The sequence below is a fragment of the Solea solea genome, chromosome 21 (assembly GCF_958295425.1).
Source record: "Solea solea chromosome 21, fSolSol10.1, whole genome shotgun sequence".
Taxonomy (NCBI): Eukaryota; Metazoa; Chordata; class Actinopteri; order Pleuronectiformes; family Soleidae; genus Solea; species Solea solea.
Window position 1 is genome coordinate 16798492 of NC_081154.1, and position 18404 is coordinate 16816895.

General features: G+C 46.3%; 1 protein-coding gene across 1 annotated transcript; it reads left to right on the top strand.

Moving 5' to 3' along the window:
* Positions 1 to 803: 803 nt before the first annotated feature.
* Positions 804 to 17903, top strand: LOC131448456 (mucin-2-like; the record flags this gene model as incomplete). The annotated part of the gene is made up of 11 exons (XM_058620923.1): positions 804 to 5757; positions 5875 to 5997; positions 10682 to 10791; positions 11183 to 11241; positions 11345 to 11517; positions 12909 to 13037; positions 13127 to 13172; positions 13294 to 13331; positions 14018 to 14105; positions 15748 to 16003; positions 16702 to 17903. Coding segments are annotated over 11 exons (6117 nt in total), but the record flags the coding sequence as incomplete, so codon positions are not given.
* Positions 17904 to 18404: the final 501 nt, after the last annotated feature.

Here is an 18404-nt window from a genome sequence, read left to right on the forward strand (position 1 = left end):
CTGGCACAACAACAGCACCTCCTGACACTACGACAGCACCCGCTGACACAACGACACCACCCGCTGACACAACGACACCACCCGCTGACACAACAACAGCACCTGCTGGCACAACAACAGGACCTCTTGACACTACGACAGCACCCGCTGGCACAACAACAGCACCTCCTGACACTACGACAGCACCCGCTGGCACAACAACAGCACCTCCTGACACTACGACAGCACCCGCTGACACAACGACAGCACCCGCTGACACAACGACAGCACCCGCTGACACAACGACAGCACCCGCTGACACTACGACGGCACCCGCTGGCACAACAACAGCACCTCCTGACACTACGACAGCACCCGCTGACACAACGACAGCACCCGCTGACACAACGACAGCACCCGCTGACACAACGACAGCACCCGCTGACACTACGACGGCACCCGCTGACACAACAACAGCACCTCCTGACACTACGACAGCACCCGCTGACACAACAACAGCACCTCCTGACACAACAACAGCACCCGCTGACACAACAACAGCACCCGCTGACACAACGACAGCACCCGCTGACACTACGACAGCACCCGGTGACACAACAACAGCACCTCCTGACACAACGACAGCACCCGCTGGCACAACAACAGCACCTCCTGACACTACGACAGCACCCGCTGACACAACGACACCACCCGCTGACACAACGACACCACCCGCTGACACAACAACAGCACCTGCTGGCACAACAACAGGACCTCCTGACACTACGACAGCACCCGCTGGCACAACAACAGCACCTCCTGACACTACAACAGCACCCGCTGGCACAACAACAGCACCTCCTGACACTACGACAGCACCCGCTGACACAACGACAGCACCCGCTGACACAACGACAGCACCCGCTGACACAACGACAGCACCCGCTGACACTACGACGGCACCCGCTGACACAACAACAGCACCTCCTGACACTACGACAGCACCCGCTGACACAACAACAGCACCTCCTGACACAACAACAGCACCCGCTGACACTACGACAGCACCCGCTGACACAACAACAGCACCTCCTGACACTACGACAGCACCCGCTGACACTACGACAGCACCCGCTGGCACAACGACAGCACCTCCTGACACTACGACAGCACCCGCTGGCACAACGACAGCACCCCCTGACACAACGACAGCACCTCCTGACACTACAACAGCACCCGCTGACACTACGACAGCACCCGCTGGGACAACAACAGCACCTCCTGACACTACGACAGCACCCCCTGACACTACGACAGCACCCGCTGGCACAACAACAGCACCTCCTGACACTACGACAGCACCTCCTGACACAACCACAGCACCCGCTGACACAACAACAGCACCTCCTGACACAACGACAGCACCCGCTGACACAACGACAGCACCCGCTGGCACAACAACAGCACCTCCTCACACTACGACAGCACCCGCTGACACAACGACAGCACCCGCTGGCACAACAACAGCACCTCCTGACACTACGACAGCACCCGCTGACACAACAACAGCACCTCCTGACACAACGACAGCACCCGCTGACACAACGACAGCACCCGCTGGCACAACAACAGCACCTCCTGACACAACGACAGCACCCGCTGGCACAACAACAGCACCCTCTGACACTACGACAGCACCCGCTGACACAACAACAGCACCTCCTGACACTACGACAGCACCCGCTGACACAACAACAGCACCTCCTGACACTACGACAGCACCTCCTGACACTACGACAGCACCCGCTGGGACAACAACAGCACCTCCTGACACAACCACAGCACCCGCTGACACAACAACAGCACCTCCTGACACAACGACAGCACCCGCTGACACAACGACAGCACCCCCTGACACTACGACAGCACCCGCTGACACAACAACAGCACCTCCTGACACTACGACAGCACCCGCTGACACAACAACAGCACCTCCTGACACTACGACAGCACCTCCTGACACTACGACAGCACCTCCTGACACTACGACAGCACCCGCTGACACTACTACAGCACCCCCCGACACAACGACAGCCCCCCCTGACACAACGACAGCACCTCCTGACACAACGTCAGCACCTCCTGACACAACGACAGCACCCGCTGACACAACAACAGCACCTCCTGACACAACGACAGCACCCGCTGGCACAACAACAGCACCTCCTGACACTACGACAGCACCTGCTGACACAACGACAGCACCTCCTGACACAACGACAGCACCTCCTGACACAACGACAGCACCTCCTGACACAACGACAGCACCCGCTGACACAACGACAGCACCTCCTGACACAACGACAGCACCCGCTGACACAACAACAGCACCTCCTGACACTACGACAGCACCCGCTGACACAACAACAGCACCCGCTGACACTACGACAGCAACCGCTGACACAACAACAGTACCTCCTGACACTACGACAGCACCCGCTGAAACTACGACAGCACCCGCTGAAACTACGACAGCACCCGCTGACACAACAACAGCACCTCCTGACACTACGACAGCACCCGCAGACACAACAACAGCACCTCCTGACACTACGACAGCACCCCCTGACACAACGACAGCCCCCCCTGACACAACGACAGCATCTCCTGACACAACGACAGCACCCGCTGACACAACGACAGCACCCCCTGACACAACGACAGCACCCGCTGACACAACGACAGCCCCCCCTGACACAACGACAGCCCCCCCTGACACAACGACAGCACCAGCTGGCACAACGACAGCACCTCCTGACACAACGACAGCCCCCCCTGACACAACGACAGCACCCCCTGACACAACGACAGCACCCCCTGACACAACGACAGCCCCCCCTGACACAACGACAGCACCTCCTGACACAACGACAGCACCCGCTGACACAACAACAGCACCTCCTGACACTACGACAGCACCTCCTGACACTACGACAGCACCTCCTGACACTACGACAGCACCCCCCGACACAACGACAGCCCCCCCTGACACAACGACAGCACCTCCTGACACAACGTCAGCACCTCCTGACACAACGACAGCACCCCCTGACACAACGACAGCACCCTCTGACACTACGACAGCACCCGCTGACACAACAACAGCACCTCCTGACACAACGACAGCACCTCCTGACACTACGACAGCACCTCCTGACACAACGACAGCACCTCCTGACACAACGACAGCACCCGCTGACACAACGACAGCACCCCCTGACACAACGACAGCACCCGCTGACACAACGACAGCCCCCCCTGACACAACGACAGCCCCCCCTGACACAACGACAGCACCAGCTGGCACAACGACAGCACCTCCTGACACAACGACAGCCCCCCCTGACACAACGACAGCACCCCCTGACACAACGACAGCACCCCCTGACACAACGACAGCCCCCCCTGACACAACGACAGCACCTCCTGACACAACGACAGCACCCGCTGACACAACAACAGCACCTCCTGACACTACGACAGCACCTCCTGACACAACGACAGCACCTCCTGACACAACGACAGCCCCCCCTGACACAACGACAGCACCCCCTGACACAACGACAGCACCCCCTGACACAACGACAGCCCCCCCTGACACAACGACAGCACCTCCTGACACAACGACAGCACCCGCTGACACAACAACAGCACCTCCTGACACAACGACAGCACCTCCTGACACAACGACAGCACCCGCTGACACAACGACAGCACCCCCTGACACAACGACAGCACCCGCTGACACAACGACAGCCCCCCCTGACACAACGACAGCCCCCCCTGACACAACGACAGCACCAGCTGGCACAACGACAGCACCTCCTGACACAACGACAGCCCCCCCTGACACAACGACAGCACCCCCTGACACAACGACAGCACCCCCTGACACAACGACAGCCCCCCCTGACACAACGACAGCCCCCCCTGACACAACGACAGCACCTCCTGACACAACGACAGCACCCGCTGACACAACAACAGCACCTCCTGACACTACGACAGCACCTCCTGACACTACGACAGCACCTCCTGACACTACGACAGCACCCGCCGACACTACGACAGCACCCCCCGACACAACGACAGCCCCCCCTGACACAACGACAGCACCTCCTGACACAACGTCAGCACCTCCTGACACAACGACAGCACCCCCTGACACAACGACAGCACCCTCTGACACTACGACAGCACCCGCTGACACAACAACAGCACCTCCTGACACTACGACAGCACCCCCCGACACAACGACAGCCCCCCCTGACACAACGACAGCACCTCCTGACACAACGTCAGCACCTCCTGACACAACGACAGCACCCCCTGACACAACGACAGCACCCTCTGACACTACGACAGCACCCGCTGACACAACAACAGCACCTCCTGACACAACGACAGCACCTCCTGACACTACGACAGCACCTCCTGACACAACGACAGCACCTCCTGACACAACGACAGCACCCGCTGACACAACGACAGCACCCCCTGACACAACGACAGCACCCGCTGACACAACGACAGCCCCCCCTGACACAACGACAGCCCCCCCTGACACAACGACAGCACCAGCTGGCACAACGACAGCACCTCCTGACACAACGACAGCCCCCCCTGACACAACGACAGCACCCCCTGACACAACGACAGCACCCCCTGACACAACGACAGCCCCCCCTGACACAACGACAGCACCTCCTGACACAACGACAGCACCCGCTGACACAACAACAGCACCTCCTGACACTACGACAGCACCTCCTGACACTACGACAGCACCTCCTGACACTACGACAGCACCCGCTGACACTACGACAGCACCCCCCGACACAACGACAGCCCCCCCTGACACAACGACAGCACCTCCTGACACAACGTCAGCACCTCCTGACACAACGACAGCACCCCCTGACACAACGACAGCACCCTCTGACACTACGACAGCACCCGCTGACACAACAACAGCACCTCCTGACACTACGACAGCACCCCCCGACACAACGACAGCCCCCCCTGACACAACGACAGCACCTCCTGACACAACGTCAGCACCTCCTGACACAACGACAGCACCCTCTGACACTACGACAGCACCCGCTGACACAACAACAGCACCTCCTGACACAACGACAGCACCTCCTGACACTACGACAGCACCTCCTGACACAACGACAGCACCTCCTGACACAACGACAGCACCCGCTGACACAACGACAGCACCTCCTGACACAACGACAGCACCTCCTGACACAACGACAGCACCCGCTGACACAACGACAGCACCTCCTGACACAACGACAGCACCAGCTGGCACAACGACAGCACCTCCTGACACAACGACAGCCCCCCCTGACACAACGACAGCCCCCCCTGACACAACGACAGCACCTCCTGACACAACGACAGCACCCGCTGACACAACCACAGCACCCCCTGACACTACGACAGCACCCGCTGACACAACAACAGCACCTCCTGACACTACGACAGCACCCGCTGACACAACAACAGCACCTCCTGACACTACGACAGCACCTCCTGACACTACGACAGCACCTCCTGACACTACGACAGCACCCGCTGACACTACGACAGCACCCCCCGACACAACGACAGCCCCCCCTGACACAACGACAGCACCCGCTGACACAACAACAGCACCTCCTGACACTACCACAGCACCCGCTGGCACAACAACAGCACCTCCTGGTTTGTTTTATATCACCAGCACCTTTTTTCCACAATGCTCACTCCTTCAACACCAATGCCAATAGAAAATGTCCGCTGTTAATGGTTACACTGATGTGTGTCTGTTTTTCCTTGAAGGACCTTGTGATTCACGCCCATGTGGTCAGGGGAGCACCTGTGATCCCCGTGCTGACTTCACTTTTGTGTGCTTGTGCCTGACTGGGCAAAACTACAATTATGAAAGAAAAACTTGTGAGAGTGGTAAGTATTTGTCTGTGTACAATTTGATTTAGTACATTTTAGTGTGAGCTGAGATGTCCAGTGGTCATTTGAATCCTTGTTATTACCATGAGGTCCCCTTCCAAGTAGATGAGATTACCCTATTGTTAGCCTTATTGCTATACTTACTGTTTTTTTGGATGCACTGTAGCTCCATATCCAAGTAAACAGTTTGGGTTTTTCAGTGTGTGGTTGTATAAGGTATTGGAACACAGTGATGACAGACTTCAATGTCCGAAACCCCTGGGGATAGAAACCATCTTAAAAAGATAAGATAAGATTGTGGTTTGCACAGAAATTGCTATAAAAGTATATCCATAACATTAAAATTTTCAATATAATTAGTACCGCAAGTGGTTCTGAATGGGTTCAAGCTCGAGGGCTCGCGAGTCTCTGTGTGCCCACTTCGCCAAGCGAGTCCTCTAGCTCACCTTCCGTTCATTCACCGCTTGCGGTACTAGTTATTTTCAGTCATAGTTATTTTCAGTGGCGTCCCTGCGCAAAGTTAGAGGGCACTTCCCGTTTAAAATGGCCGACTTCCTGTTGGGTGAAAGGCGTGTCCGTAAACGTATTCAGGGAAGGTCCCTTGTCTCACATATCATCACAATCATCAATCCTAGCAAGTTTGATTATTGGTTTTGTTTGTTTGTCGCAAAAATCCGACTTTGCATCATTGCCATGGCAACATCATATAACAATACGCCATCATGTTGAGCATGCATCATCTACCTTGTGTTTAGAGTGTTTTTACCAATTTTGAGTTGGATACGATAATTTCTGTAAAAGTTTGTAAAGTAACTTTTTTTGTGTGTATTTTCTGCCACCACCAGGAGGCGATGTTTATGTATAGACATCTTTAGTAAGGGCCCATCATCAATCGCCACAAGTTTGGTTAAGATCGGACCTTCCATCACAAAGTTACAAGAGTTTTGTTGTGTGTTGCGAGAAATTTGGATTTTTCACCCACTTTGCCGCCCCCTATCTTGAAAGCCATGATACTTATTAGAAACCTTCCGATGATTTAAGCTCCTCAACTGGTCCACAGTGACCTCACCAAGTCTGAAGGTGATCCCATGAAAGCTGTAGGACAAGTTCGTTCAAGTACCATTGATGCGTAATGGCCAAAATTGCCCAAAAATGGCCGTTCAACCCAAGATGGCGGCCTTCCTGGCGAGGCCAGCTTAGACTTTTTTTGACCGTCCTGACATGATTAATATGTGTACCAACTTTCATGCATGTACATGAAAGTCAGCTGATGATAGCTGATTTGCATGTTCATAAGCACCGCCCACTTAAAATTTTGTATGCAGTGTCCCCAAACTACTTTGAGACGTAAAGTTACACCAGGTCTGATGCGGTCGCAGAAATCTGTGAGTTTTGGGGCATGGGAAAGGCCTCAAAAAGGCTATTCATTTAGAGGAAAAAAAAATAAGAACAAGGGCTCGCGAGTCTCTGTGTGCCCACGTCGCCGCACGAGTCCTCTCACTCATCTCCCGTTCATTCACTGCTTGCAGTACTAGTTATTTTCAGTCCTAGTCATTTTCAGCGGTGTCCCTGCGCAAAGTTAGAGGGCACTTCCTGTTTGAAATGGACGACTTCCTGTTTGTTGAAAGTCGTGTCCGTAAACGTATTCAGGGAAGGTCCCTTGTCTCACATATCAAGTTTCGTGCAGATCGGACAATGTACAGCCAAGTTAAAGGGCACTTTCTATTTAAAATGGCCGACTTCCTGTTGGGTGGGAGGCGTGTCCGTAAACGGTTTAAGGGATGGTCCCTTGACTCACATATCAACTTTCATGAAGCTCGGACAATGTTAGACATTACTTCCTGTTTTGGGCGTTCTACTTCCTGTAGGGAATGTTCAGGACAAGTCTGAGGTCTCACATATCAAGTTTCAAGTGGATGCAACAATCCCTGTTAGAGCAGCATTAAAAACTGTAAATGTAATTTTGTCTGCCGTCACCGGGGGCGCTGTTTTTGAAAGTGAATATTTCATATAAACGTCTTCAGGGCCAGACTATCATCAATCCTAGCCAGTTTGGTTCAGATCGGGCCAGGATTCGCGAAGTTGTAGCAGTTTGTTTTTTTGTCACTAAAGTCTGACTTTGCATCATTACCATGGCAACATCATATAACAATACGCCATCACGCGTCATCTACCTTGGGTTTAGAGTGTTTTCACCAATTTTGAGTTGGATGCAATAATCTCTGTAAAAGTTATTCCCGAAATCGTAAAGTAACTTTTTTTTCCTTTATTTTCTGCCGCCACAAGGAGGCGATGTTTACAAACTTAAGAGTTTTTGCATAGGCATCTTCAGCAAGGGCCCATCATCGATTGCCACAAGTTTGGTGAAGATTGGACCTTCCATCACAAAGTTCTAAGACTTTCGTTGTGTTGCAAGAAATTCTGAATTTTTTTTTTACCAAATTTGCCGCCCCCTATCTTGTACGCCATGTGACATTTTAGAAAACGCGCAATGATTTAAGCTTCTCAACTGGTCCACAGTGACCTCACCAAGTTTGAAGGTGATCACACAAAAGCTCTAGGACAAGTTCGTTTAAATACCATTAGTGCGAAATGGCCAAAATCGCCTCCGACACGCATTCCCCGAACCACTAATATACGTAATTTTTCACCAGGTCTGATGCGGTTGGAAAAATTGGTGAGTTTTGGGGCATGTTTAGGGCCTCAAAAACGCGATTCATTTGGAGGACAAATAATAAAGAAGAATAACTCTTACGATTTCAATAGGGTTCTTGCAACCTTGTTGCTCGAACCCTTATAATTCTTACAGTTTCAATAGGGTTCTTGCGCAACCTTGTTGCTCGAACCCTAAATATAATTGAGAATTGAAGGCCACATAGACCGGAAGCTCCAATTAACGCTGCGTTTGTGTGTGTATCTGCGTCATTACCTCGTTTATGAAACCCTAAAGTTTGAACAAACAGTTCAGCCACTGCTGAGAAAATAGTGTTGTATTTTTCCCTGGGCTCTGCGAAGCGGATCGGCACTTCCTTAATTTGATGTCGTCATCAGAAATCCTCACCACTCCTCTCACCACCGTAGCGCCTCCCGGTGCGGGCACTAGTCCGGGCACATCCGGTTGCGTACATTCAACCGCAGAAGAAGAAGAACTACTCTGGTTGTAGCTGCTGAGATGCAGAGCATCCACCGTGCCAGAGGGGGAGCTGTGTATCTGAGAGCTGGCCTATCTATTACGTCACTTCCAGGTACCTGGCCAATCACAGGACAGTGGGAAAGCTCTCGTTGGCTGGCCGATCACAACACAGTCCACATTCTGGGGGTGTGGTTTTGGTCTGAAACAGCGCGGCTGACGAGAGCGTCAGTGAGGAGATATTTTGATCGGCTCGTTTGCAGCGATTAGAAGGTTTTTAATCATGAAAACAAGTTAATATATGTAAGTAGACCTCCATAACTAACATATATGTGTGATACAAGCATTCTATGTCACCTTTAATGGAATTCTGGTCATCTTTTCGCTGGCAGGAATACAGGAGTAACTGGTCTACTGCTGCCCCAAGATTACAGATTCGTGGATTTCCAGAACTGAAATCACAAAATAATACATTTGAATTTACTCATATGATCAAATGGATCAACACCTCTCATGTGCTATGATGTAACATCACTGGTTTTCTTTATGGACTTTGGTGTTGGGAGTGAGAGAGAGAAATTGAAAAAGTGATCTGTCAAAGGACGTATCTGGAGCTGAGTAGGAGAAAAGCAGAGTGTCTGAGTCTTGAAGGATCCAAAACTAGCTGGATGTGGCAAGCAGAATTAAGAGGGAAAGAACTATATGATCTGAAGCAGTGGAGGCCAATGAAGGTGAGGTTTTTAACTGAAGATCAATAATGTTCTGCATGAACACTGGGTATTTACAGCAGGTGGTGAAGAGAGGCCATAAGTGGAATGAACAGCAGTAGGATGTGTTGGTAGGTTGCAGTAGCAGGAAGGTATGTCTGCCATGCGAAGCCAGCAGGAAGTAGCTCACTCTGGACGTGTAGCGTGTGTGTCGCTGCTGCGTCTTGTTCAGGTGTCTCTTCACACCACCAATATGTTTATGACTTTGTTTCTGCTATATCACTAACCTGCCCTTCACCTGATATAATTATAACCTGCCCAGGTTTTTCCTGGAATTGTAGCCTCCACTTTCTCCTTATACAGTTGCAAAAGTAGTTTTAAAAATACAATGTTTTCATATACTCTAGATTCAGCCTAGACACTAAAACTACTGTGAAAGGTGTCAGTTTTATGTCATATTTCTGGCAGAATCTTAATGTCATCATCAACAGATGTCGAAACGTGCACCGTGAACACTTTAAGATGAGATTAAGCAGCAAACATATTCATAAGATGTCCTCGATTTAAGCAGGCAAACATTTTATTAGGTGAGCCTTTTTTCCTGATTGGCTAAGATCTGTTTTTCCCTGTGTACCCACTGGTGGCCATGTTTTCACTGAGAGCAAGTGTCTGTGTCTCATGCTGGTTCTTGGGGACAGGGGGGCACACAACAGCTCAGTCCTGACTGTGTCAATACCTCGTACAACCACACTCACACAAAAAGTAGTATTTTCCCAACAAATCATTAATTGTAAGTGTTTATGACAGGACTGAACTTGTTTCAAAAGATGTTTTCTTGTTTCAGCCAAAGTTTTCCCTGGACAACTTGAACTGAGTGAAGTAGTATATGATCCCAAAATGGAAGACAAGAACTCAGAAGAATTTAAAAACACTTCAAATCAAATTACTGCTGAGGTAAGTTAACTGTAAAATCCACTTTAATGGACAATCCCTGCATGCATGCTTTAACATCGCTTTCTCCAAGATGCATTTGTCCACGATTTGCACCAATTTGTTTATTTTGATCTTCAAAGCAACAGCTTCTGAAGAAATAGAACTTAATATATTCCAGCTGTATCATGGATAAAATAACACATTATAATAACTATTTCCCTCTTTTAATCCTTTGTGGAGTTAGATACAACAGTGATGTTTTAACTCATTTGTTTAGTGTTAAACCCAATGATTTATTACACAAATTTATAAAAGCTAAAGTAATCATGGAAATTTAGAATTGTAAACCTCAAGGTCTGTGCATTCCTGTCAGATGATGACCTAAACAAATGTTCATTTTCTCTCAATACAGCTGACGAAAACCTTCAATAAAACTGAAGGTTTCTCCAATGTCACAGTGGTTAAAATCGAGTGAGTCTAAGAATGGCAAAACCAGACGTCTTACAGTGGAACAGTCTTTTACGGTAAACTGTACAATATAATCACATATTAAGTATGATCTCTGTCCATACAGGCCACTGCCAGAGCAACCGTCACCGAGCAGAGTTGTTAAAAAGAGGGGAATCCAGGCAACCGTAGACATCATATTTAACACAGCCGCTGATGTCACGACAGACAGTGTAAAAGAATTAATGAACAATGCCTCTGACTGTGATAACTGTTTTCTGGCAGGAGCAGGATTCAAAGGTAAGTGTAACACATGAATCACATTATCATTATTATATCACATTATCACATTTGACTTCAAGATTGTTGTAACAATATTCAAACATACCCTTTTTTTTTAACAACATCGTAAAAGACATTAACACAGTTCAGTCAGACAACTCACGATTGAATGAACACAAATGGTTATGTTTGGTAACATAATCACTTCCCGATATGTTACATATCGGGGAGTGATGAGCAAACATCTTAAACCCCCCCAATGGAGCCTGCAGGTTGACGCTGGGGTGGTGGGGCTTAAAGCATGACCAGCAACAGCAGCAGTAGCACCGGCTAGCAGAGGGAGAGATGCAAGAAGTTGCATCTTAAATAGCCTACCAAAATTGAGTGGGGGTGTACCTGAGCCGTATCTTTTGGACATGGAATGCAGCTCGGGTTGACTGCCTTGAACTAGCTCGCCGGCTGACATCATTAAATTTAAAATATAAAATGTTCCTCAAAATTGATCAAAACTTGCATTGATATATTAATTGTCTGAATAATAAAACAAATAAATATGGCAGTACATTGACGAAAATCAATACATCGCAAGTCATGCAGCGCTAATTAACACTTACTGCTCACGTGGCACAGATCAGTGGCACACCCATGGTACATTTGCTCTGGTGTGTTTATATAGTATAAAAGTTTTAACATAGAAATGGGGGGGGGAATAGCCCTGTATTCTAAGGGTTAAATGCTAAAGTGTGGAAAAACATTTTTAAATTCCGTTTAAAAGTATTGAATGTGCTGCTTTTAGTTCAGAAATTGCAGTCCTCCGTTAATGAAATTTGAGTTTAAAGCAATTTTGTAAACATTTTAGCCATTATTATGTGTGTGTGAGTAAATGCTATGTATTCAAACCTCACCTGGAGTTGGATCTGTTGACCGCTACAGTAATTTCACCCCAAACTGCATTTTATTCCACATTACAGGCCACCTCATAGAAGTAGTTTTGATTTCCATATGGTCAGATCACGTTTCTCCATGTCAGAACTCCAGGTCCGATTGTTCTCAGCCATCTTGTTTATCAAGGCCTTAATGATTCCTATTCTCATGCTCAACACTCCATGACTCACATGTGATTTCTGCACCCAGAAAGAGTGCCATAGTCATTTCACTTTATTTCAGACACATACTGTAGTCCATGTACTATAAAAACAAAACAATGTGGGCTAACAATAATCGCTTTACGGATTCAAGTATCATTCAGTCAGTGAATATTCATGCCCTTGTGACGATTACACAACTACTATGACAGAGTATTCAGTCTGCATTTAATCTAATGTTGTCATTCATTTTTGAGTGTTTGGTTCTACTGTACTTTAGTTACGTGTACTGAGACCATCCTCTTGTGTTTTCCGCTATTCAAGCCACAGACCTGTGTAAGAACCAGCCCTGTGATGAGAAAACCACAAATTGCACATCAAAAAATGGAGAATTTAACTGTCATTGTCATGAACACTACATCAAGACAAACATGACCAACAGACTGTGTATTGGTAAGTGCATTTGTATGCGTGTGATATGATCTTTTCAGTTACACTTGTGCAAATTACACAATACCTACCAATGTTTTCCACTTTTACAGCTTGTCCCAATGGATTCCGGGCTGTGGATTCAGAAACATGTGCAAAGTACGTTCTGAAAATTTCACGTCATTCACGTTTTTTTTTCCTGCCTAACTTATCTGCTTATATTACTTATGTCTGTGAAAGGTACTGGTCCTGACAATGACATTGTCCTTTTGTCTTTCAGATGTAGCTTTGGTCGATCTGGTTTGAACTGCAAAGATTGTGAGTATAAAGTAGGCTTTGTATTATGTAACAATGACTGTACTTCAAACAAATCGCAATCCCTCAAAAAAAATAAACATGAATCTATAACAAGAATTTAAACAAAAAAACAAAGAGATACATCGGGAAATCTGATTTTAGCCACTTAAAGACAGGCTTACCTATGCCTGTTTAAGTCTGTGATATGTTAAGAATAGTTCTGCTATTTCATGTCACTGTTAGACAGCCTTTTCTGGCTTGAAAACAAAGTTTATAAAACATCCCCTCTTCTGCACCAAAGTCCATAGAGAAATTATTTGATTTTAGCTTGTTGGGACACAGAGGAACTGCTGGTCTACTGCTGCCTAATTTGGTAATTTCCCATCACTTTGATAAATCTGAATGAAGTATTTCAAACACTACAATCATAAGATAACACATTTGAAATGACTGATGAAGGCAGCAGTGGATGAACTAGTTCTGTGTGCAGTGAGGTAAAAGCATAGATTTTCTCTATGGACTTTGGTGTGCGTGCGGGGTGAGAGTTTTACAAAGCCTAACCTCACAAGCAGGGACGATCAGCTCTTGGTAGAGTTCTGGTTTCTGGTTTGTGGCATTCAATATTTCTCCTCACAACCCTTTGTTTTATCAAATGAGTTCATGTGCTTTTTTCTTTAGACTAACCTGTATGTCATTGTGTTTGATAGCCTGGCAGCTAGCACTGGTAATCGTTGGCACCGTGCTCGGGGGATTGTTTATCATCTCCGTCATTGTTCTGCCTCTGGTGACTTCCAGGTGAGGATTTTTAACTTTTAATTCACTCGCGTCCACTCATTACCTTCACCAAGGACATTATAGTTTTAGCCACATTTGTCTGTTTGTTTGTCCATGAGCAAAACCCAGAGCGTAAAGGACAAATTATGGATGATGTTTTCTGTAGGAAGAACAATTGTTAATCTTGTGAAATAGAGACATGTATTGTGTTCCTATGTTCATTTGATTTTTGATGACTGTTTGTCTGGATAATTTATGGCCTGATAGCTAATTCACTACTGGGGAATTAACAGAGGCTCAGTGATAGAATGAGTGGTCTCTCAGTTGTGGGTTCCAATCCCAGCTCTGCTAGTCTGCATGCGGATGTGTCCTTGGGCAAGACACATAACCCCATGTTGCTCCTGACAGCTGTGCTGGCAGGATGTGAATGGGTATGAAAGGGGTGTGATAGAAAATGCGCTTGAATGAGTGAATGGATGAAACTGTAGTGCAAAGGCCGATTTATACTCTTTGCAAAAGTATAAAAAAATGTGTCATTTGCGTTCATTTTGTGTTCAGTAGTTTAATCATTCTGGAAAACGACGAAGAAGAGTCTACAGGGCATTTAAAACTTTCTCTGTAGCCAGAAAACAAACAGTGAAGGCATTGGCTTCACTCACTGCTGCACTGTGGGATGCAGCGTGTTTAATTCAAGAGGCTATCTGGTGAAGCAAGTCACGGCGGACATGTGGACATTTTGAAAATGCCGCTAGTCATCTATCTCCCACATCAGACAACACCATCCAGTGATATTCCCCAGTAATGGGACGACTTCCATTCAGTGGTCTTACTTTCCACCTCCGCAACATCCTGCTTGCGTTTCTGTCTGTTTCAGATCAGACACAATAAAATAACCTCTTCAATGGTCAACGTGTATGTTGATGCCTGCAACTTGGAACTTGTTTCTATGAGAATTTGTGTCCATTCATTCTGTAGAGCATTAATGAGGTCAGGCACTGATATTGGACGAGAAGGTCTGGCCCACAGTCTGTGTTCCAGTTCATTCCAAAGGTGCTTGATGGGGTTGAGGTCAGGGCTATGTGCAGGTCAGTCAAATTCTTAGAAAGGGACCTTCATCAAACTGCCACAAAGTTGGAAGCATAGCATTGGTCTGCTGAAGCGTTACGATTGTCCTTCATTGGAGATAAGTGGCATAGAAAGCAAAGCCTGATTGAAACACCTGAATCCAAATACTTTTGTCCATATAGTGTCAGAGATAACATGTGGGACAGACAGACATAAGTATAAGTATAAGTGGACCTGAAAGCAGGTGGTAAGTGAGTGGTCAGTGAGTGGGACTAGAAAGGTTCTAGATAAATCAAAGAATCAAAGAACTTTTCAGGAACTAAGCTCGTATTTCTTTCTTTTATCAAGTAGCTCCGTAGCATCCACACATGTTTTTTTTGATTAGTGGCATCTGAATTAAAGCACCTCCCCACACAGACATGAAGAAGTGGAGGTTTGCATTTGTGCTTTCTCAATTTCATTTCATAGCTCTGTCATGGTCAGTGTGCACCATCCAACCTTTACGCAGCTTTGATGTGACCTGTGTTGCCGTTGAATTCAAACAGTTGCAAGTGACTTGTTTTATCGCTGAATATATGCTTTTCTAACCCTAACCCAGGTCAATAAAAAAGAAAGCCAAGAAGAATCAAAACGCAGAAAGCGGAAATCCTTATGCCAGACACTTCCCTGCCAGCTCACCTGCGGTTGTTGGTAACAACAGCCAGGCATCTACACTGAATGGCTTAACCATTGACAGCGATGGGGGCGTAACAATCCCGCGGGCGAGAGTCGGCGAAAGTCTGTACAGTATGCCTGATGAAGAAATGGTTCCAAGCACCAGCAGACAAAACTTGACCCCTCTGGAAAGGAACCCGGTGAGCATGCCTCCATGTGGGACATACAAAGCGGAATAAAGTGGGGAGGTAATAGGGGCAGAAAGAATAAAATATGACAACTAGTGTAAGAGAATTTTTCATACACTCTTTACGACAGGGGTTGAATATTGGGCCAAATCATTGTGCCTTCATCAGGCGAAACCAGATGTTTTTTTTCCACTAAACCTTTTTTTCTTGTTATATAATCTATCCAATCTTGCACAAAAAAGAGTCTTTTAGTAGATGTAGATTCTGATACTGGTTTTGGCCCACAGGCCGCCACATACCAGAAAAAATGTAGTATGAATCAGGTTCACGTGGGTTAATCTTGAAGTCTATTTGGACTGCTGTGGAAACATAGCACAAAATGGTGGACATGATTCAAAATGACTTTGCCTTAAGGGCATACATTTTTTTAATTTAACGCTACAAAACCAAACAATATTTTAATTTTAAAGTTATTATTCACTTATACAAATATACTTAAGGGCAGGATGTTCACGTTCTGACAGTAAACTTGTCTATGTATGATGTACTGGACTTTTAAGATGTGTTATGTGAACACAATTCCATGTAACGTCTTTGCTTTAGTTTGAATGAACTCAGTTAATGTGTGTTACAAATTGAAGTCATTTGAAGACACTGTAAACACTTGATTTCACAATGCACCCATAATAATGATGTCTTATTTTCTATAGTCCCCCTTCGATGGCGAAGCTGACATTCGACCCAGGAACAACCCGCTCACCTTGAATCGCCCTCAGGTGAACCTCTACGGTCAGAGCCAAGGCCACACAAATTCATCCTTCATACCAGACAATGGTAGATCCTTCAACTGATGACAAACAATAAAGTTTTCTGACACTTATCCAGATCAAAACACCTCATAGGTATTCCGATAGTACATGTAAACAGGCCAATTGTATTACACCATCACTTATGTTGTAATGCAATATGTTGACATTTAAAAAAAAATAAAAAATGACACTCTAAAATCAAAAGTTAAAGTCATTTTCTTGTCTGTGAATTCACAAATTGCTTTGCATGAAATGTTTATGGCATTGTGATCGTGTCAAACACTATTTTAGCCCACTGTTTCATGAATAAGACGAGTTTGATTTTGAGCTCTTCCTTCAAATCATTACCCATGAGGTGCCTTTAGCTTTTTTTATGCAGTTTATGAAAAACTTATACATTATATTTTGTATGACTAAGAGTATATTTTGTTTATGTATAACCTATTTCAGTGATTAATTGACGCCATTGTGTAGCATGAATAAAACAGCAATATTTAGAATTATTTTACCATTTTACGTAAGGTAGTTGTTTTGCTTTGTAACTCATATTATCATATATTTAACCTTGTTTTAAATGTATTTGCACTATGAATGTGTGTATTGTATTACAGCCCTGTGCCCCCCGCCCGATGTAGCGGAGGGCACAGCCAACCCCCAAAATAAAAAAAAAATTGAGAAAAAATAAGATCATAAAATAACACACTGGTTGTTATTATTGTCATTATTATTATTAGTAGTAGTAATATAATTATAATTATTATTATTTGTGGACATCTTGCTCTCGCTGCTAATCCCCTCCTCCTCCTAGTCAGAATTTTGCTTGAAAATGCTTGTGGACTACGTCACTTTAGAAATGTTGACATGACATGGAACATCCCACAAGAGAAACAGATCAAGGTTTTTAACTCATTATGTTATGAGATCTGAATCCAATGCCTGTGCTTTGCTGCTGTGTGATTTTTATTTTTTTTTCTGCCTGTGCATAAACCAATCAAGCAATATATAACTGCAAGGTCACACTGTGTAAAAACACAATAAACTAACGTCATTGCATGACGTTGTGATGTGGCACTGATTTGATAATAAAGTTGTACCCAAAACCACCGACTTCTTATCGTTCTTTCTGTAGATAACCAGTTTTGGTTAATGTGAGGATCAGACTCAAGGATTCAGGCCGATTTTCAAGTGTTTGGTCATGACCGACACATTTCCAGTGTTGTACAGACAGTCCATAATTGTCCTCTTCGTGACACAGGAACAAGTCCACAATCTTTTTTTTCTTTTTCACAATGCTTCGGTAACTATGATTGATAACTCCTTGCCCCTTGCCTCCCCGATGACCTATGGATTTGCGCAGTGTTGTGAATGATAATTGGTCTTGGTCATACTTGTAGTTTTGCCAGTCCCCCGAATAAGACAGGGCAAGAACCTGTGCTACTGTGATTGATTACATCACATGGTGATGACAAAAATATCAAATATTGTTCCAGCATTTTTTTTTGGGGGGGGGGGGGGTCCCCTAACAAACCTTTTTAATAAATGTGTATTTATAAATATGTAGCAACAAGTCGGTCCAGCACAAACTGAGTATAGAAGGAGCATAG